Source organism: Sapajus apella, unplaced genomic scaffold (assembly GCF_009761245.1).
Source record: "Sapajus apella isolate SASKATOON/1434 unplaced genomic scaffold, GSC_monkey_1.0 scaffold21, whole genome shotgun sequence".
In the NCBI taxonomy this organism is placed as follows: Eukaryota; Metazoa; Chordata; class Mammalia; order Primates; family Cebidae; genus Sapajus; species Sapajus apella.
In genome coordinates this window covers 19,695,695-19,717,151 of record NW_022436961.1, presented here as the reverse complement: position 1 = coordinate 19,717,151, position 21,457 = coordinate 19,695,695, and the positions used below count along the sequence as shown (strand labels likewise).

At 38.7% G+C, this 21,457-nt stretch overlaps 1 protein-coding gene across 5 annotated transcripts in view; it reads right to left on the bottom strand.

Annotated features, from left to right (window-relative positions):
• The window catches only part of MICU3 (mitochondrial calcium uptake family member 3), a 94,912-nt gene extending 74,272 nt beyond the window's left edge, over window positions 1-20,640 (bottom strand). For 2 of the 5 annotated variants that reach the window (XM_032288354.1, XM_032288355.1), the window contains exon 1: window positions 20,206-20,636. In XM_032288354.1, the coding sequence (XP_032144245.1) occupies window positions 20,206-20,586 (381 nt within the window). In that variant the 5' untranslated portion in view covers window positions 20,587-20,636. Of the gene's footprint in view, window positions 1-20,205 lie in introns of all 5 variants that reach the window. The other 3 variants (XR_004272002.1, XM_032288356.1, XM_032288353.1) reach the window with 3 other exon arrangements.
• Between the last annotated feature and the right edge of the window lie 817 nt (window positions 20,641-21,457).

Here is a 21,457-nt window from a genome sequence, read left to right as displayed (position 1 = left end):
AATGGATTAAAAAAAAGTTCATGTTTTATAGGAATATATGTACGTAAAGATGCAGATAAATCTTGAAATGGAGTATTATTTTTTTAAAGGCAAGCAGGCAATAACATATATTATTAGCTCAACCGTACAAAAGAGTTAATCTATAGAGGCCTTCAACAGGGTCACACAGGCAGCAAATGGGTCTGGAACCAGAACCTGGGTATTACCACACACAACCCAGTGTTTTTTCATATTACATAACTTGGTATATTAGAATGAAAGTGTATGGATTTTGCAATCCTTCAGGGCTATATTCAAATGCCAGCTTCATCCCTTCCTAGTTAGGTTACCTTGAGAAAAATAATTTACTTTCTGTGAACTTTAGCATTTTCAACTATAAAATGGACAAATAAATACTAAGCCCACAAACTGTAAAGATTAAATGAAAACTAGATACAAATACTGCCTTTTCCTTTGGCTAACAGAATCATGAGAATCTACTCTTGATGTACTGTTAACTAGCTAGGTCCAGAAATAGTCTTTGGCTACTCAACTCCAGGCCCAAAGTTTATAAGTATCTAGAACTTCTGTGGCACTGTAAGTTAGATGTTCTCCAGATCTGTCCACGGTAATAAAACTATTCCAATTGCCTGGCTTTTTCTTGTGAGTTTCACTGCCTCATGCTTTCTCACCCTTCCCTCAGTCGTACCGGCTCAGTGTTCCAGGATATAATGGAACACTAGGCATAAACTGGTTAAAATTTTTACTTAAAGAGGGTTATTTAGAGATTTAGTCTTATCCTCTAAGAGAAAAGTCTGAAATATTCCCAGTCTGAAATACTCAGTTACCTATGAAAGAGAAAAAGGCTGACGTTCAAAGAAATGGAATAAGTTCTCTATCTCCGAAATATAGAACTGTGTACTGTTTATTTGCATGGAACCATAATAAGCTCATACATTACCAGCACACTACAGAGTATATGTACCTAGAAAATGGGTCTAGACAAGGTTCAAAGATGTAGGTCAGGCATGGTTGCTCACGTCTATAATCTCAGCACTTTCGGAGGCTGAGGTGGGAGGATCACTTGAGACCCGGAGTTTTGGACCAGCCTGGGCAACACAGTCACAACCTGTCTCTACAATTTTTTTTTTTTAAATTAGCAGGGTGTGGTGATGTATGCCATAGTCTCCACTACTCAGGAAGCTGAGGCCTCTTAACCCCAAGAGGTTGGAGATCACACTACTGTACTCCAGCATGGGTAAGAGTGGGACTCTGTCTCTATAAAATAAAATGAAATAAAGAAGTGGTAGTTGTGGGGAAAATTCAGTTCAAACTCTCATCTTGAATTGTAGCTCCCATAATTCCCACGTGTCATTGGAGTGTCCCTGTGGGAGGTAACTAAATCATGGTGGTGGGTCTTTCCAGTGCTGTTCCTGTGATAGTGAATAAATCATACAAGATCTGATGGTTTCATAAAGGGAAGTTGTCCTGCCCATGCTCTTTCCTGCCTCCAAGTAAGATGTGACTTTGCTTCTTTGCCTTCTTTAAGGCCAGTGAATTTATATTTTATTTTTCTATTGTGTTTCCTTTTTCTTATTAATTTGTAGATCTACACATTCACAACATGTAGACCTTGTGAGGGCTATGTACTATAAATATCTTCTTCCATTCCAGGACCTCTTTTTATTTTATTAAATACTTTAAGTGAAGTGAAATGTAGGAATGTCTTCCATTCTAGGTTTTGCTTTATAATCTTGTTTCAAACACCAAAACATATATATTCCCCTAAATAACTCAAAGTTTTACTTATCACACGTATGATTCTAATCCACCTGGATAATGATGACATGAAGTAGGGATTTTAGCTTCCCCTATGAAACACTTTAACTCATCTTGCCCCTCTGTCTCGTATATCAGTTGTTCAATGTTTGAAATCCTCTTAACTCCTTGTAAAATAATAATTATTGTTACGTAAATCAATGGCTAAGAACTGCTCTCATTTTTACTAATTTCTTTGTTCGAGATTGCTTCTTGAATTTCACTCCTTTTTATGTTAATTCATTTCATTTCTTCCTGATATGTACTCTTCAATGGTTCTTTCAATGATGATCTGCTACTAGCAAACTCTTAAGTCTTATGAAAATGAATTTATTTTGTTCTTATTCCTAAACAACTTACCGAGGCATAGAAATCTAAGTTGGCAGTTATTTTCTCCCACTTTTGAAGACATTAGCCCATTGTCCTCTGGCTTCTATCTGTTGTGATGGATTAGTCTATCATCAGGAAAACTGCAGTGCCTTTGTAATCTGTCCGATCTCTCTTTACTTTTGATTTTACAGTTTCACTTCAATGTGACTAAATATTTTTCTTTATCTTGCTCAGGACTTCCTGAATCTGAAGATTAATGTCTTTGTTCCTTTCTGGGAACTTTTCAATCATTATCTCTTGGGATACTGGCTTTCTCATTCCTTCTCCTCCTCATCTGTAACCCCTAATACATGAATTTTAGAATGTCTCAGTCTATTTTCCACATTTTAAAAACAGTTCATATTTGAGATATCTTCATTTCTGTGTTACATTCTGTGCCAAGTTTCGTCAAAATTATCTTCCAGGTTATCAACTGTTGCTTCAGTTATATCTTATATGCTGTCTAGCCTACCTGGCCTACAATGGCTGTATTTTACATTTCTAGAAGTTATATTTGATTCTTTACTGCAATCTACTCTTTTACATATGAGTTTTTCACTGTATTTTCAACCATTTTCAATATACTTAATTTATAGACTCAACCAAATTATCCTACTATTAAATTGTTAGGAATCCAAACATTCAGTTTACTGACTCTTGATCACAGAACTTCATATATTTTGGACTTCTGCATTACGAGCTCATTCTCATCTAGATTTTATCTGTAGGAATTACATCTAGCCAGTGTTAAGGGCTTTTCCTTCCAAATTAGTTTTGCATTTCTTTTGGCCAGCTATATCTCCTCCTTCTCTGCTTGGGTAATGTAAGTTCTAACCCTGAACCCACATGAAGTGGTATGGAGCCACATGTATACATTCTCAAGAGAGTCTTCTTTCCTATTCTAAGCCCAGGAGGAAATGTGGAGGTTTCATGTCATCAACATACCAGACATAGGATTTTTTCCTAATCCATCCTTTTGATAAGAATTCTGGCTTCAGGTAGGTGGCATCTCACTTTCAACTTCCCAAGGTCTAGTTTCCTGTCCTCACATGAGCACTGAAGTCCAAGTCCCCAGAATTCCATGAATCATGACCCCTCTCCTTCCTCAAGTAAGCCACAGTTCACACACCATTGCAGTTATTAGTTCCTTATTTCTGTCCCTGGCAATTTCCTTCAATTTCTTATAAGTACAGTGTGATATTTAGTTATATTTAAAATATTTTTATGACTCATTCTGTATTACCAAAACCAAAAGTATAAACCATTTATTTTATCAAATAGATATTTGTTCGTAAAAACTTAAACCATGTTTTTCCTCTGTTCTCACAGTAACACAACAATCATCACAGAAGACTTCTGTGACCAAATGTGAGGTGGGAGGAGGTTCTCCCCATCATCAAGTAATCAATCAGTTCTGCAGCAGACACCAACTGGGTGTCTTCCAATCAATTCTCACACAGTGTACCTAGAGATAGTGCCATATCCCACAGGTTAAGGGCTCAGTCACCAAGATTGCCCCTTCAGTGAAATTTATAAGTCCAGACCTCCAGAACGTCTGACTGACTGGCTCTAAGTAGGGGTTCACATGACCCCTTTTTGGATTAAAATAATTTGCTACAGCAGCTCACAGAACTCAGGGAAACACTTACTTACATTTATCAGTTTATTATAAAGGATACTGCAAAGTATACAGATGAAGAGATGCTATGGTATGACTGTGTCCCCACTCAAATCTCATCTTTAATTGTAGCTACCCTAATTCCCACGTGTCATGGGAGGGACCCAATGGGAGGTAACTGAATCTTGGGGACAGGTCTTTCCCATGCTGTTTTCATGATAGTGATTAAGTCTCACAAGATCTGATGGTTTTATAAACAGTTGTTCCCCTGTACATGCCCTCTTGCCTGCCTCCATGTAAGATGTGACTTTGCTTCTTCCTTTGCCTTCTGCCATGATTGTGGAACTGTGAGTCCATTAAGCCTCTTTTCTTTATAAATTACCCAGTCTCAGGTATGTCTTTATTAGCAGTGTGGGAACAGACTAATACAGATGTATAGGATGGAGTATGGGGAAAGGGGCACAGAGCTTCACTGCTGTCCCTGGGTATGCCACCCTCCAGGAACCTCAATGTGTTCAGCTATCTGGAAACTCTCAAACTCTGCCCTCTTGGGTCTTTTTATTGGGACTTCACTGGTAACTTTTTATGAGGCCTTTTTATGGGGACTTTACAGGCATGACTGAAACATGGACAACCATGTTGAAATGTAACTGGACAAAAATGGTATGATCTAAACCCAGCAAGGCCTGTCTGTTCGGATTCATCTTGACCTCTCTGTGCAGCATTTCTTCCTCCAGAGTATGGGGCAGTGCTCCCTGGAACGAGAGTCTTAGGACCCACAATTAGATTAGAGTCCTGCTGTGGGCAAGTGAAAGGAAGGCAGGAGAAGGTCAGAGAGAGACTGTGTACTGTAACAAGGGCTATGGTAGTTATGAGTCAGGAACTGCAGATAAAAACATATGTTATCTATCTATCTCATAACATCAAAGTATTCCATAATTTATTTTTGAGCATTTTCATTTCATTTAAAAGCCACTTTCTCAGCACAACAGGCTTCACCTAACAGAGACTAAGTCCCATTTTTCATTCTCCAATTTTCCTTAAATAAAGAGCTGAGGTTTTCAGCCAGACATATGAAATAAACGTTCCCTTTTTCAGGCTTTGTTGCAGTTAGACAGGGCCATTTGACCAAGGTTTGACCAGTGAAGTACAGATAAAATTGTTTTCTGAGAATTCCTGGAAGGCCAATTAAAAGATGCTTTCAGCTCCAGGAACATAGGTAAGGAATGGCAGCATCATGATTTTGATTCAGGTCTCCTGATCCGCCCCAAGCCAACTGCTCTTTATTGCACCTGCTTTGACTTATTTCAACCTATGTTATTTCCATAATCACTTTAATCCCTGAGCCTGAACTTGCTGTAGAAGGCAACCCTAACTAGAAATGGGCAAGGAGGTCACTGTAAAGTGAGGAAGTGTGGGAAGAAAAAAGGAGGAAGATCTATATTTTCCCAAGCACAAGCTAAACAACTACATGACGATCCACACTGCTTTGGACTAGGATGTAGTACTGTGAATCAGTCAATAAATATACCACAATGTTGTCATCAGTTTTTCTAGGTTACATTCCCCTGATCCTTCTGTCTCCCAGAAAAAATTTAAACTTCCTAGGGAGCTACTATGTTCTCCTACAATTAAGAAAACACTGCTGAAGAAGATACTTGAATTACGTAGTACCATCTAAGAATGCTACTTTCTCTGTAGATCCTAAGAGACTGCTTCCTGAGTGAAACCTATCACAAAAATATATGAGACACGTTTTTATGACTTCTGTATTAGCCTGAAATCAAACAATATACTCCTACTACCTGAGTAACTTCTGCTCTTATATATCTGACATTCAGATAATCACTTTCAGGTTCACGTCTCCACTCTACCAAACATCAATGTTCAACCCAATTTATGGCTTTAACCATGTTCCTAATTCTGCTGTGTGAGAGGTGTGCGTTTAAGAAAAAAGACACAAACTGTTGCCCTCCTATCATTTGCAAGCAAAAGGCAAGAAACTTAAGTATGCCTTCTTGCCTAAGGTTTTGTAAATATTTACAAACAACTACTATAATTCAGAATAACTTCTGGACTGTAATCATGTGGTGGCATATATGTTGGCTATTTTTCATAGTTAACTATTTGTTGCCCAATAGCACCCAATACTTGTACTTATAACTCACAAAATTTAGAATATTGAAGTGTGAAGTATATATTTTACCCTTCTCTCTAAATAGGATGTCTTGACTTTGATTTGTTAAGTCCATATTTTAAAAGACTTGAATTAAAACTTTTACCTGACTTTTATAATGATCAAGTAATCAAAAAAGCTGGCAGACAGAGAGAACAGGACAGGCACAGTTGATAGCTTATCTCCACAGTACTGGACAAAAGGTTACTAAGTGTATTCTTTACTATGAGAATATAAAATCCTAATGTGACCCATTTATTTTGGATAGAAAGCAGTCTGGAAGAGGTCATGTGACAACAAAAATTGAGTCCAGAAAGGAAGTAATGTTTAGGTCACACTGATCTCCATTCACCACAAGCCGTAGTCCAAAACCTGCCTATCACTGTCCTCATGACTATATTTTTAAGCTTGATGATAGTAATATCTCAAAACCTTTCTTAATCTCCTAGGGACAATATACGCATATGGAAAATTAAAAGTAACCTCTCACTGTCAGATTAGTAAGAACAAATTTAAAGTAGTTGGAAGAGGTTTAGATGATATTTAAAAAAAAAACTCATTTTAATAGGTTGGAGCTAGCTTAAACTGTGCCTAACTTGTAAGGACCTTTCTGATCCAAGGTGAAGCCCGTTAGAAAAATTCACTTCAAATTGCGACAAGCAGTTTAAACAATTATATCCCTTCCAGGAAAAGGGGCCATCCAAGTATCTCACCTAGTCAATACTTGCAGTGTCAATTGGATATATATCCTTAATCAAAAAGGAAAAAAATGAATGTTTTGAAATTCTTTTACATATACTTCCTGTATTCTAAATTCTAGAGATGGAGTTTGAGTATTAAAATGGCTAAAAGGCAATTAGTAAATAGGGGGAAAAAAAGCAGAAAATATGGATGCTACTATTCCAGTTTGGAAAAATAACTGTTTAATGAGCAAAAATACTACTATGCTATGGTAGCACTACTATGCTAACCAATTAAACAATTCAGCACTAAAGTTCCACATTTTACTTAGCTTACATAATATATTGATACATTAGAAAATAAAGGGGTAAGGACTTACTTAAAAGAGGAAAGGGAGGAAAATAATAAATCTAGAAAATCCTGTTTACTACACAAATGACTAGCTATTTTCTTTAATGCTAGATAGATAATGCCATAAATAGACCTTGTTTGATTTTTTTAAACATGTTTTTTCTTTATCACAAGAGTGTTCACACAAAATAAAGTTACTCAAATTCTCAGTGTTTGGCGTAACAATTAGAGGAGAGCAGAGAGATCTAATATTATCCAGTTGCAACTTGTCTATCAAGTTTAAACAAAAAGAACAAAATCTGTATCATATTATAAGTTTGGTGCATTTGCTGTGTAAGTTAAATATTACATCACGGGTAAAGTAAGTATTAATTAGATCAGATTACTAAGGTTTATATAAATCAAAAAAGGGATAAATCAACAACTTATAAATTAGAACAGTAAAAGTTGTGACCATGTAAAAACTACATTTCATGAGCAAGTTAAAAGTTACTTACATTGTTAAAAAGCTCATATTGAACCTTGCAATTACAAAATATGAACAAATTTAAAGATTTCATGGTTTTCTAGTTTTTTAAAGTGGCTAGGTTAATCCTCCACTCTCCCCCAAACCTCTATGATAGTTACTCTGTATATTTCTGTATCTTGCTCTCAGATGACATAAGCTCCTATTTCATAGAGAAAACAGAAGTCAACAGGCAAGAAGAACACCTTCAACTACTTGCCACTAAGGATATATACGGTGTCCTTCCATCCCATCCTTCTGTGATAATGGAAACAGCATCCCTCCTATTATCTAAGATTAAACTTTTCCCTTGTGCTTTAATTTTTAACTCCTACTCCCACCTGGCTCCTTAGCAAATCAATTATTATCTCGTTCCTTTAAATTTAATCTTCTTTTATCCATCAGCATTTAAACACAATCAAGGGTCTTCCACCTTAAAAAAAAAAAAATCAATTCCATGTCCCTCAGGCTACCTTTTCAGAGCCAAACTCTTACAATGGCTGTCAACACTTACCTTACTTTGTCCACCTTACCTTTTCTATACCGTTATTCAGCTTATCCAAGTAATCTGATTTTCACCTCCTTCAGAAAATCACCTATGACTTCCTGTTGCTAAATCCAATGCACACTTTCTATCTCAGTTGACCTCCTTGGGTAGCATTCAGTATAACTGATTGCTTCCTTTCTGAAAGTACAGTGCTATCTTTTTTTGACTTCATGGCACCCCTGGCTTTTTTTTTTTTTTTTAACCTGTCTGGACCCAACTTTTCAGATTTTGCAGACTTTCCTTTCTCTGCCAGCCCTTCAAGTCATGGATGCTCACCAGAGTTCTCTCCTTAGATGCTTTCTCTTCTCATTCTACATATTCTAAACAATGTCATCCATTCTTATGATTTTTAATATGTGATGATTCCCAAATCTATTTCTATAGTAAGATTTCTCTCCTGAGCTTTTGACCTATGTATTCAAATGGGAATTTACCTTCAGCTGTCCAAAAGACACTCTGATCTACTGTACAACTTACAAACTTATCCGTGCCCATTATCCCCAACCTGGTTTTTCTCGTGAGGGCTAGTCTCATGAATTGCAGCAAATCCAAGACAAAAACTTGAACATCCTAGATTCTTCCATTTCCCTGATCCCTAAAATCCTAGAATTTTCCACTTACTATTTTTAGACAGAGTGGTTGGTCGGTGGTAACTGAAATCATGGAAAGTTAGTCAGCAGATAGTGTGGGACTACCATATATAATTTTACATATGCCACCATCTAAAAGAGAAACATTAAAGCATTTGACCAGCCACTAATACTGAAGTCTAAGGATACCTCTAAAGAAAGTGAGTATTTTTTTCTCATGTTTTTGGGGGAGAAAACAAAAATGTATAATCTCTTCATCTGCTATTTCATGAAATTGTAATTAGTTACTAAATTCACAGTTACTGCTAAAGCTAGTATGACTCAGGGTCCAGTCATTAATCCTCACAAGTAACACAAAGCAACAGACATCTATTATTTCACCTTCTGTTAGGGTGTTTAGATGATCTCCTGATCTCCATAAAGTCAAATGCAAATTTGCATGAATGAAATGATTTTGTAAAAGCAACATTTCGAAAGAACTGTAATAATCAGAAAAACTGTCATTTATTTCTAGATTTCTAATTAATTCAGTCATTAAACAGGGTTTTATTAAAATCTTTTGAGATACAAGACTTACATGTTATAGCATGGTAATGAATAAATCTTCCTCAAAGAAGCTTAAAAAAATTTAAGTTAAAAATAAGATAATGGATAAGCAAAGGCCACAAATAAATGGTAAGAATACAAGATGATGGATACGTTAATTAGCTTGATTTAATCACTCTACAATATATACATATATCAAAATGCCATAAATATACTGCCATAAATATATAAAGTTTTAAAAAGTAGGATTAATATAATTGTTTAATGATCCCAAATGTTTTCTTTAATCATTGGGTAGAAAATAGCATTTGTTTCTTAAAAATTACTGAGATAAATTACATACTCAATCTATGAGAGGGCAGCTACATATTACTTAGTACTTATAAAATAGTTCAGCCCCAAATTATAAGTAGAATTATATGTGAGAATCAATTAAGAAGACACATTAATTCAAATAATTAATACAACTGAAATCCAATTCCAAATACAATTCAATATTTGCAATGTTTTAAGGTGGAGATTACATAGACCAAGAAAAAAATTGTTATATACCTTCATTCGTCCATATTTCTTTTTTTCTCTTCATACTGTGCTATGTTTTTTCCTATACAGATAGTCCTGACTTAACAGTGGTACAACTCATGATTTTTTGACTTTACAATCATGCAAAAGGGAAACACAGTCAGTAAACTGCTCTACTGATGATGATTGCTCTACTGACTGCTGTACATTATTTGAAATTTTCCAAGTGCTGGGAAAGAATAAATAAATTTTTTTAAAAAATTTAAGTACAAGGTTATAACTCTTTCAGGTGCTGATTCCCAATGTAAATTTCAATAAAAGGACATCCACAAAACGCTCTAACTAGTTTTCCCAGAAACCCAGACTAGAACTGTACACAACTCCAGGTTTGTGTAATCAGAAAGATGAAATTGTTTTCTCCAAATTGATCAAAATTTTACTGTGTGATTTACCTAGGGAAACATAATCTATACTCAAAGCATTGTATGTGAATGTATGAGATAGTCAAGCCATTATAAGGCATCCAGGCTCTCGTGGACTTATTTGTCACAAAGTTACTGAACAAACTAAGAGGGGATTAACTAGTTTAGCTTCTCATACAACAATGCTATTCTACATAGAATTAGCTTATCTTCAATTTCATGTCTATGCAACTTACCTCACCATGAAAAACTGGGACTTTTCTCTATCTACAGGCATACTTCAGATACACTGCAGGTTTAGTTCCACACCACTACAATAAAGCAAATACTACAACAAAGTGAACCACATAAATGTTCTGGTTTCACAGTGCACATAAAAGTTATGTTTATGCTATAATTAGTCTATTAAGTGTGCAACAGCATATGTCTACAAAAGTACATACCTTAATTTAAAAATATTTTATTGCTAAAAAAGTGCTAATAATCATCAGAGTCTTAGGCAAATCAAAATTTGTTCTTGCTGAAGGGTCTTGCCTTGATGTTGGTGGCCACTAACTGATCAGAGTGCTGGCTGCTGAAGTTTGAGGTGGCTGTGTCAATTTCTTACATAAGATAACAATGAAGTCTGCCACATTGATGGACTCTTCTTTCATGAAAGAAGGATTTCTCTGATAGCATTTTACCCACAGTAGAACTTATTCCAAAACTGGAGTCAATCCTCTCAAACCTTATGTATTAGTCTGTTCTCATGCTGCTAATAAAGACATACCCAAGACTGGGTAAGGAAAGAGGTTTAATTGACTAACAGTTTCACATAGCTGGGGAGGCCTCACAATCATGTTGAAAGGCAAATGAGAAGCAAAGTCATGTCTGAGATGGCAGCAGTCAAGAGAACATGTGCAGAGGAACTTTCCTCTATAAAACCATCAGATCTTGTGAGACTTACTACCAGGACAACAGCATGGGAAAAACCCACCCCCACGATTCAATTACTTCCCACTGGGTCCCTCCAATGACACATGGTGATTATTACAATTCAAGGTGAGATTTGGGTGGGACACTGAGCCAAACCATATTATTCCACTTCTGGCCTCTCTCAAATCTCAGGTCCTCACATTCCAGAACCAATCACGCTTTCCAACAGTCCCCTAAAGTCTTAACTCATTTCAGCATTAACTCAAAAGTCCATAGTCCAAAGTCTCATCTGAGACAAGGCAAGTCCTTTCTGCCTGTGACCCTGTAAAACCAAAAGCAAGATAGTTACTTCCTAGATACAATGAGAGTACAGACATTGGGTAAATATACCCATTCCAAATTGGAGAAACTGGCCAAAACAAAGTGGCTACAGGCCCCATGCAAGTCCAAAATCCAACAGGGCAGTCAAATCTTAAAGCTCCAAAATGATCTCCTTTGACACCATGTTTCACATCCAGATTCATGTTGATGCAAGAGGTGGGCTCCCACAGCCTTGGGCAGCTCTGTCCCTGTGGCTTTGCAGGGTACAGCCCCACTCCTGGCTGCTTAACACAGGCTGGTGTTAAGCGTCTGCAGCTTTTCCAGGTGCACGATGCAAGCTGTCAGTGGATTTACCATTCTGGAGTCTGGAGGATGGTAGCCCTCTTGTCATAGCTCCACTAGGCAATGCCCCAGTGAGGACTTTGTGTGTGAGCTCTGACCCTACATATCCCTTCTGCACTGTCCTAGCAGAGGTTCTGCATGAGGGCTCTGTCCCTGCAGCAGACTTCCACCTGGACATCCAGGCATTTCCACACATCCTCTGAAATCTAAGCAGGGGTTCCCAAACCTCAATTCTTACTTCTGTGCATCCACAGGCCCAACACCACATGGAAGCTTCCAAGGCTTGGGCTTGCACCTTTGAAGCAATAGCCTGAACTCTACACTAGCCCTTTTTAGCTATGGCTGGGACACAGGGTACCAAGTCCCAAGAATGCTCAAAGCAGCAAAATCCTAGTCCCGGCCCATTTTTTTCCTCCTAGGCTTCTAGGCCTGTGATGGGAGAGGCTGCAATGAAGACCTCTGATCTTCCCTGGAGACATTCTTCCTATAGTCTTGGCGATGCACATTTGGCACCTTGTTACTTATACAAATTTCTGCAGCTGGCTTGAATTTCTCCTGAGAAAAGGGTTTTTCTTTTCTATTGCATTATCAGGATGCACATTTTCCAAACTTTTATGCACTGCTTTCCTTTTAAACATAAGTTCCAATTCCAAACCACATATTTGCGAATACATAAAACTGAATGCTTTTAACAGCACCCAAGTCACCTCTTGAACACTTTACTGCTTAGAAATTTCTTCCACCAGATAACCTAAATTATCTCTTTCAAGTTCAAAATTCCACAAATCTCTAAGGCAGGAACAAAATGCCACTAATCTCTTTTCTAAAACATGCCAAGAGTCACCTTTGCTCCAGTTTCCAACAAGTTCCTCATCTCCATTAGAGACCAGCTCAGCCCAGACTTTATTGTCCACATCACTATCAGCATTTTGGTCAAAGCCACTCAACAAGTCTCTAGGAAGTTCCAAATTTTCCCATATCTTTGTGTCTTCTTCTAAGCCCTCCAAACTGTTCCAACCTCTGCCTGTTGCCCAGTTCCAAAGCCACTTCCATGTTTTTGGGTATCTTTAGACCAGCACCCCACTCTACCAGTACCAATTTATTGTCTTAGTGTGTTCTCACACTGCTAATAAAGACATACCCAAGATTGGGTAATTTGTAAAGTCAAGATGTTTAATTGACTACAGTTCCACATGGCTGGGGAAGCCTCACAATCATGGCAAAAGGCAAAAGAGTGAAGCCACATCTTACATGGTGGCAGGCAAGACAGCATGTGCAGGGTTTTATAAACTCCCCTTTATAAAACCACCAGATCCTGTGAAACTTATTCACTATCACAACAATAGCATGGGAAAAACCCATCCCATGATTCAATTACCTCCCACCAGGTCCCTCCCATGACACATGGGGATTATTACAATTCAAGGTAAGATTTGGGTGGGACACACAGCCAAACCATATCACTTTCCCATTGCTTTATCAACTAAGTTCAGGGAATATTCCAAATCTTTGTGTCATTTCAACAATGTTCACAGCAGCTCCACCATGATTAGACCACATCTCAAAAAACCATTTTCTTTGTCCACTCATAGGAAGCAAGTCCTCATCTATTAAAGTTTTATCATGAAATTGCAGCAATTCTGTCATATCTTTAGGCTCCATTTCTAATTGTAGTTCTCTTGCTATTTCACTATCTCTGCAGCTACTTCCTTGACTGAAATTTTGAATCCCTCACGGTCATCTATGAGGGTTGGAATTAACTTTTCCAAACTCCTGCTAATGTTGATATTTTTACCTTCTCCCATGAATCACAAATGTTCTTAATGACATCTAGAATGGTGAATCCTGTCCAGAAAGTTTTCATTTCACTTTACCCAGATCCATCAGAGGAATCACCATCTACAGCAACTATAATCTTATAAAATGTATTTCTTTAATAAGGAGATGTGAAAGTCAAAATTACTCCTTGATCCGTGGACTGCAGAATGAATTCTGTGTTAGCAGGCATAAAAACATTCATCTCCTTGTAAATCTCCATTAGACTCCTTGGGTGACTAGGTAAAATGTCAATGAGCAGTAATATTTTGAAATGAATCTTTTTTTCTAAGCAGTAGGTCTCAACAGTGGGCTTAAAATATTCAGTAAACCATGCTGTAAACAGATATGTTGTTCAGGCTTTGTTGTTCCCTTTATATAACACAGGTAGAGTAAATTTAGCGTAATTCTTAAGGGCCCTAGGATTTTCAGAATGGTAAATGAGCATTGGCTTCAACTTTTAAGTCACCAGCTGCATTAGCCCCTAACAAAAGAATCAGCTTATCCTTTGAAGCTTTGAAGCCAGGCATTGACTTCTCTCTAGCTATCAAAGTCCTAGATGGCATCTTCTTCCAGTAAAAGGCTGTTTCATCTCTACTGAAAATCTGTTGTTCAGTGTACCACCTTCATCAATTATCCTAGCTAAATCTTCTGGATCACCTGCTACATCTTGTACATCATAATTTGCCACTTTACCTTGCACTTTTATGTTATGGAGATGGCTTCTTTCCTTAAAACTCATGAACCAATCTCTAACTTCCAACTTTTCTTCTGCAGCATCCTTACTTTTCTCAGCTTTAAAAGAATTGGTGATAATTAGGGCCTTGCTCTGGATTAAGCTCTGTCTTAAGGGAATATTGTGGTTTGGTCTTCTATCCAAACCACTAAAACTTGCTCCATCTCAGCAGCAAGGCTGTTTTGTCTTCTCAAGATTTGTGTGTTCACAAAGAGCACTTTTAATTTCCTTCAAAAACTTTTCTGTTGCATTCACAACTTGGCTAACTCTTTGAGCAACATGCCTTCCTCATTAAGCTAAATAATTTCTAGCTTTTGATTTAAAGTGAGAGATGTGCAACTCTTCCTTTCACCTGAACACTTAGAGGCCCTTCGAGGGTTAGTAACTGACCTAATTTCACTATTGACTCAGGGAACAGGGAGGCCTGAGAAGGAGAGAGACTAGGGAACAGCTGGTCCATGGAGTAAAGCACACATAACATTTATTCTTTGCTGTCTTATATGGGTGTGGTACATGTTGTCCCCAAAACAATTACAATAGTAACATCAAAGATAACTGATCACAGATCACCATAACAGATACAATAATAAATATTACAAGAATTATTAAAATGTGACAAAGAAACATTAAGTGAGCATATAATGTTGGAAAAATGGTGCCAACATATTTGCACAATTCATTGTTGCCACAAATCTTGAACTTGTAAAAAATGCAGTTATCTGTGAAGGACAAAAAAAATGAAGCATAGCAAAACGAGATATGCCTGTATGCACCTGGCAAATTCTTCAATATTCTGGAGAAAAGCAAGAATATCCTCACATCTAAAGACATGAGGACTTGAGAAAGAAGCTGGAAAAGATATAGTGAAAGAAACTTAACAATGTATGATTAATTATTATAGATATGAAAGAGACACAAAATTCATCTAACTTGTTTCCCACTTGAGTAATACGCAAACATGTTACTTGAAGCTTCTTTGGCCGAACAAATCATAAAACAGATCATGTCTTCTGTACAATAAGTAAAACACTTAAGTATATTAAGCAATTTAATCGTTTTTTTTTTTATTGTGGTCCAGAAAAAAAAGGCAGTTCTAGTATAAAAATTTTTCCCACTAATAAAAATAGTGCTTTAAGGCTAAAACTTTTGAGGTTCTAAACATAATCTTGTCAACATCTTTGTAATATATATAAAAGTCAAAGCCATAGTTTACTAAAATATTTTGGCAACTCAAACTTGCACAATTAAAGTAAATACAGTGCCACGTGATCTGGTTTCCCAAAGCCTGGAATTTTGACCTTTACTGAAGTCATCCCAATTCAAATGCTATAAATAAGTACTTTAGCTGAACAAAATATTAAACTCAATTCTCACAGTTTGTATATTCTATACACATATTTAGCATAAGCTTATCTATTCAACAAATACATATTGTGCCTATCAGGCTAGGACCCTTACCAGGCAATGAAGATATGAAGATGACCAAGACCAACACAGTGCCTCTCCTTAAAGGGCTAAGACAAGTAAAGAAGACAAACAATGAACAAATAATTACAAAGAAGTCATTATCTGAAAGTTAGAGAGATATTTTAACAAATCTATGGAGTCAGGGAAGGCCTTCTGAAGTTCAGAGCCAATATCTTTGCCATAAAAATCTTCAAGGCTATTGTAAAAGAACTGTATTTCTATAAGTTACTGCTGTTCACTTCCATCAGTTAAATTATTCTTACAACAGATACAGGTTAATATATATGTCAGGTTTATGCTTAGCAGCATATTATACTTAAAAGAGGCTTTATAAATCAGAAGTTCTTAGCTATAGTTTTAAACATCAAAATGAATGGGCAGAGCGTAGTGGCTCATGACTGTAATCCCAGCACTATGGGAGGCTGAGGCAGGTGGATCACTTGAGGTCAGAAGTTCAAGACCAGCTTGGCCAACATAGTGAAACCCTGTCTCTATTAAAAATACTAGAAAATTAGCCAGGTGTGGTGGCAGGTACCTGTAATCCTAGCTACTCAGGAGGCTGAGGCAGAAGAATCGCTTGAACCTCGTAGGGGGAGGTTGCAGTGAGCCAAGGTAATGTCACTGTACTCCAGCCTGGGTGATAAAGCAACACTCCATCTCAAAATAACAATAAGAATGATAAATGAAGTGGCAGCATAGGTTTAAAATAAAACTTCTTTTTCCTTTTCAAGAAAAGTCATGCTCTGTGTCCCAGGCTGGAATGGAATGGCATGATAACAGACCATCGTAGCCTTGAATTCCTGGGCTCACGTGGTCCTCCTGTCTCAGCTCCCTGAGTAGCTGGGACTACAGGCACATGCGACTAAAACCATATTTCTGAAAAATGGCAGATTGACCCCATGATTCTTTTTCAACATCTTCTTCCCTTAAACACATTAAATTCACAGTAAAGAAATATAAAAAGGTCAAAAATACAAAGGAGATAAGAAAAAGAAGGGGAGACTAAAACATTCAAGATAATTAATTTCTAAAAATTTTTATAAAATTGAAGAAATGAAGGAGTGATAAATGACTTAAGAGAACAGAAGCACTACCTGCGTACTGCAGAGAAGACCAAATAGAAGTAAGGTATTAATATTTGCTGTAGAGAATCCCAAAATGGACAAGGCCTTGGGAACTAATGAGCTACAGAGTCAAATAAGTAGTGGGGCTAAAAGCAGAGGATTAGATAACAATACCTAAGTATATCATTAGATAGCAACATACATGCTCTTAACACATATGTGCACATGTGCCTGCCTCCAGAAGACTACTGCGCCTCCTACCTCTCCTATTTTTTGTAGAAGTTCAACAGCATCAGAGACAAAGAGCTATAAAATATTGACATTTGGATGCTACACTAATAAAAAGCCCAGATCACCAAATGAAAGGCCATGTTAAGGACAAAGACCTTCTGAGAGGTTCTCAAATAATAGGTAACAACCACAGATATGTGAGGAAAACCTCCAAAATGAAAGCGAGAGCTTATAAAATCAAACAGAAATAAAAAAGAACCTGGAAGAAGTAAAGCAATGCACAGAGAAAGCAAAACAAAGTTATAATTTATATCCTTAGAAGACAAAACAAAGTTATAATTTATATCCTTACAGCAAAAAGAGAAAATATAGCAGGCATGAAGCAAAATAGAATGCTGTAACTCATGAATATCAGAGAACACAAAATCACTCACTGAATTAAAAAGTAGAATAGCAGAAATAAAAAATTCAGTAGGAAGGCTGGAAGATAAAGTCCAGGATATCTCTTATAAAAACAAATAGACAAAAATATATTTCAAATATATTTCAGTTTTGAAAGCTGAAACATGGTAATGGCTAGAATTAGATTAGAGGCCGGGTATGGTGGCTCACACCTATAATCCCAGCACTTTGGGAAGGTGAGGCAGGTGGATCATGAGGTCAAGAGATTGAGACCATCCTGGTCAACATAGTGAAACCCCCGTCTCTACTAAAAATACAAAAATTAGCTGGGCATGGTGGCATGCACCTATAGTCCCAGCTACTCGGGAGGCTGAGGCAGGAGAATTGCCTGAACCCAGGAGGTAGAGGTTGCAGTGAGCCAAGATCATGCCATTGCACTCCAGCTTGGGTAACAAGAGTGAAACTCCATCTCAAAACAAACAAACAAACAACAAAAAAAAAGAATTAGATTAGGATCTGTCAGGAAATTTAACTTCAAACAAACAGCAGTTTCAGAAAAACAGAAGAGAAAGAGGGTAAAGAAAATAATCATTAAAGAAATAATACAAGAAAATTACCCAGAACTTTTAGACACAGATTTCCATTTTGAAAGGCCCCTTAAGAACCTAGCACATTCAATGAAAAAATACCCACACCAAAGCTCATTACTGGAAAAATTTCAAGCAACAGGGATAAAGATAAGATCATAAAAGCTTTCAGAGAGGGAAATACAAGAGGTATGACCATCAGAACGCAGGACTAGAGGCTAGAGAAGGGTAAGACACAGGACTTTAGCATTATTTGAATTCTAAAACAATGAACAGAAATTTTATTTTCTTTCTTTTTTTTTTTTATACAGAATCTTGCTCTGTCTCCAGGGCTGGACCACAGTGGCACGATCATCGCTCAACCACACTGCAACCTCCACCTACCAGGTTCAAGCGATTCTCCTGCCTCAGCCTCCCCAGTAGCTGGGATTACAGGTGAGCACCACCGCCAGCCTAATTTTTGTATTTTTAGTAGAGACGGGGGTTTTACCATGTTGGTCAGGCTGGTCCTGAACTCCCACCTCATGATCCGCCCTCCTCAGCCTCCCAAAAGTGCTGGGATTACAGGCATGAGCCACCAAGCCCAGTCAATGGACAGAAATTTTCATAAACACTAAACAATAATAATGTAAGTGCACAAAAGTGGACAATAATGAATAAAAAATTTATTGAATATTCTCTAGTAATACCATTTTTAAAAATATACTGGGTTAACTCATTTAACTTTCATAACACCCTAGGAGACTATTAGCCTCATTTCACAGGTGAGGAAACGGACATGGACAGGTTAAGCAATTTCTCCATAATGACACAAGTAGCAAGTGGTGGAGCCACAGTTCTAGCTTTCTGAACATGGTCTTTTTAAAAACTGTGCGATACCATCTCTCAACCGTAAAAGTAAAATTAATTTTAAGAAAGAAAAGCAAATACTACCTGAATTCCCTACCTTGCTGATCTGTTCCTAGATCAACTATGGGTAATTAAAAGTTTTGTCATGAATAATTCTAACACTATGCTCTTTGCCAAGCCACAAAAGTGTATGTGTATGTGTGTAGGGAGCGGAGGTGGAGGTTGAGGGTATTTCCTAGTATTTTAAATATACATGTATAAAAGTACGTTATGTTATGTGCTTGTGATCTGCTGCTACATAGTCCATAAATTAGATTCTGTAACCTAATTGCATTGACAACCCCCACCAAAGGAACTGATGTACTTGTATCAGATCACCACTGTGTATTAAGAACAAAGGCTATGTAAATTTTATTAAGTTAAAAACAGCATAGGTGCCTGTTTTCTAAATTATTTTCATCTAAGTCTTTCACTCTCTTTGAGTCTTGCAAGGAAAATTTCTCCAATTTTCCTAGTCATTTGCATGACTATTAAATATACTGAGGTGACAAAAAAAATCACGCTCCTTTACTCACTCTTGCCTTTCACATATCTTTACCTTATATTATTAACTACATAATGACAGATGACTGTTTTCATGTGACTTTCTTCTGTCGGAGTTAGCATCATTCACAACCTCCTACATTTGCTGTCCTATCCATTCTGTATTTTATTGTATCTACTAACGGGATTCTGGATTTAGTCAGAGAAGGAAAAAGAGATAAATACATATGCTCTTTTTGAATAATTTTTTTTTTCTTTTCCTATCTGGTAACATCATTCCTTGTGTATGATAAGGAGATTAGTATGCAGGTTTAGCATTTCCTCTCTTGGGACTAATAAATTCCCAGATGCTAATATAGTGGTTTTTGAGATGTCAGACCCCTGCTTCGAAACTCATCCTAAAGCACCAGACATTTGTTGTCACTCTGCACAGTCTAGGGGTTTCTTTTTCCCAAATCTACAGCGGTCCACTTTCTGCCTGTCACGGCCTTCATTTCTAAATCTTTTTTTTTTTTTTTCTTTTTTTTTTTTTTTTTAACAGGGGAGGGTTGTTGGTTTTGGGTTTGGATTGATACTTGGTAGCTGCAGCCACCTTGATGGTCCTGATGCATCAGTGACAGCATCACTTGTCCTCCCAGCACGTGGGTGATCGGCTCCCAGGCAATTCGGCCTAGAAGGTGTCAGCCTAGCTCACGGGAGGTTTCCCCACCCGCGGCCACAGCGCTCGCACAGTCCCCGCAGCCTCCAGGGTCCTGCGCACCCGGCAGAAAGGTCACAGCCCCGCGCAGGTGGGACGCGCGCCCGCTTACCGTTTCCTTGGCAGCCGCCACCGGGATGGGGAGCAGCCCCCGGCCACGGGGTGGGTCCTCGGGCTCCGCGGCCGCGCTCTCCGAGGGCCGCCCGGTCGCCGGCGAGCAGGCCCTGGGGTCCCCATACAGCTGGTAACACACGAGACCGACCAGCCCCCCGCCGGCCGCAGCCGCCGCGCTCAGCTCTCCCCAGCGCCGCCGTCGCCTCCAAGCCGCCTCCGCCACTGCCCTCTCCTCATCCTCCCGGCAGGAGAAGGGCCGGCCAGGAAGGCCTGGGGCGTTCCCTGCAGGCCGCCCCCACGGCCCAAGAAGGGGCTGGTGAGAGCAGAGCGGAGGCGGCAGCCGGGGCGGCGGCCATAGGAGCCTTCGCAGTGCAGCCATAGCGGAGGCCGCCCTCTCCGGAGCTGGGAGGGGGCGAAGGACAGAGGAGCAGGGGCGGAGGGGGGCGCCGAAGCCTCGCGAGAAGTCGGTGCCGAGAGCTAGGCTGCTGGCCGAGAGCGACGCCTACAGTCGCGCGGCCCGGGGGATTCGCGACGCCACTTTAGCACGGGAGATTAGGGGCTCGGCCCGGGAAGAGCCTGGAAAAGGCGGCGGATCACTGCTGCTCCCGGGCCCCGCAACCCCAGCCAAACCACGTAGTCATAAATAACTGCGCCGGCCTCGGCGACACCGCGGACACAGCCAGGTCAGCGGAACTGAGGCGCCGCCCTGTGCTGGGCTGCGGGGCGCTGCCGCAAGGGGTGGGTCTCCGAGCAGGGGTCAGCGCCCCTCTGGGACGCTCACATCCTCTAATGATCTCCTGATCTGACTCAAGGCTGTGAACGATTTGCAATTATATCTTCACCTACACGACAAAAATGAGGTATAAGCGTTTGACTCAAGTCATAACGATTGCAAATTAAGGCAAACATTTTGACGACTCAAGGGCAGCTTCTGGACTTTTGATGGGAGAAGGCTAATGCTGTTTTTTAGAAGCATTAGCACACCGGCAGTCACTTAATTCAACAAATCAGAAGTGTCTTCGGCATATAAAATTAAAGATTTTAAACATTCTGTGAATAAAGATAAAATCTTGAACGATATCCTCATTTTTGAGGGAAGGGCTGTTGGTATAAATATAAAGAAATGATAAGCGTATTGTGTCATCTCTTCGTTTTTGCTATACTTTTTGTTTGCTATATTGTATCAGTTTTTTGAGAAAGTGTAGATGAAGTTCCTGTCCGTCTGTCAACCCTGACCCCAGTTTTGGTAA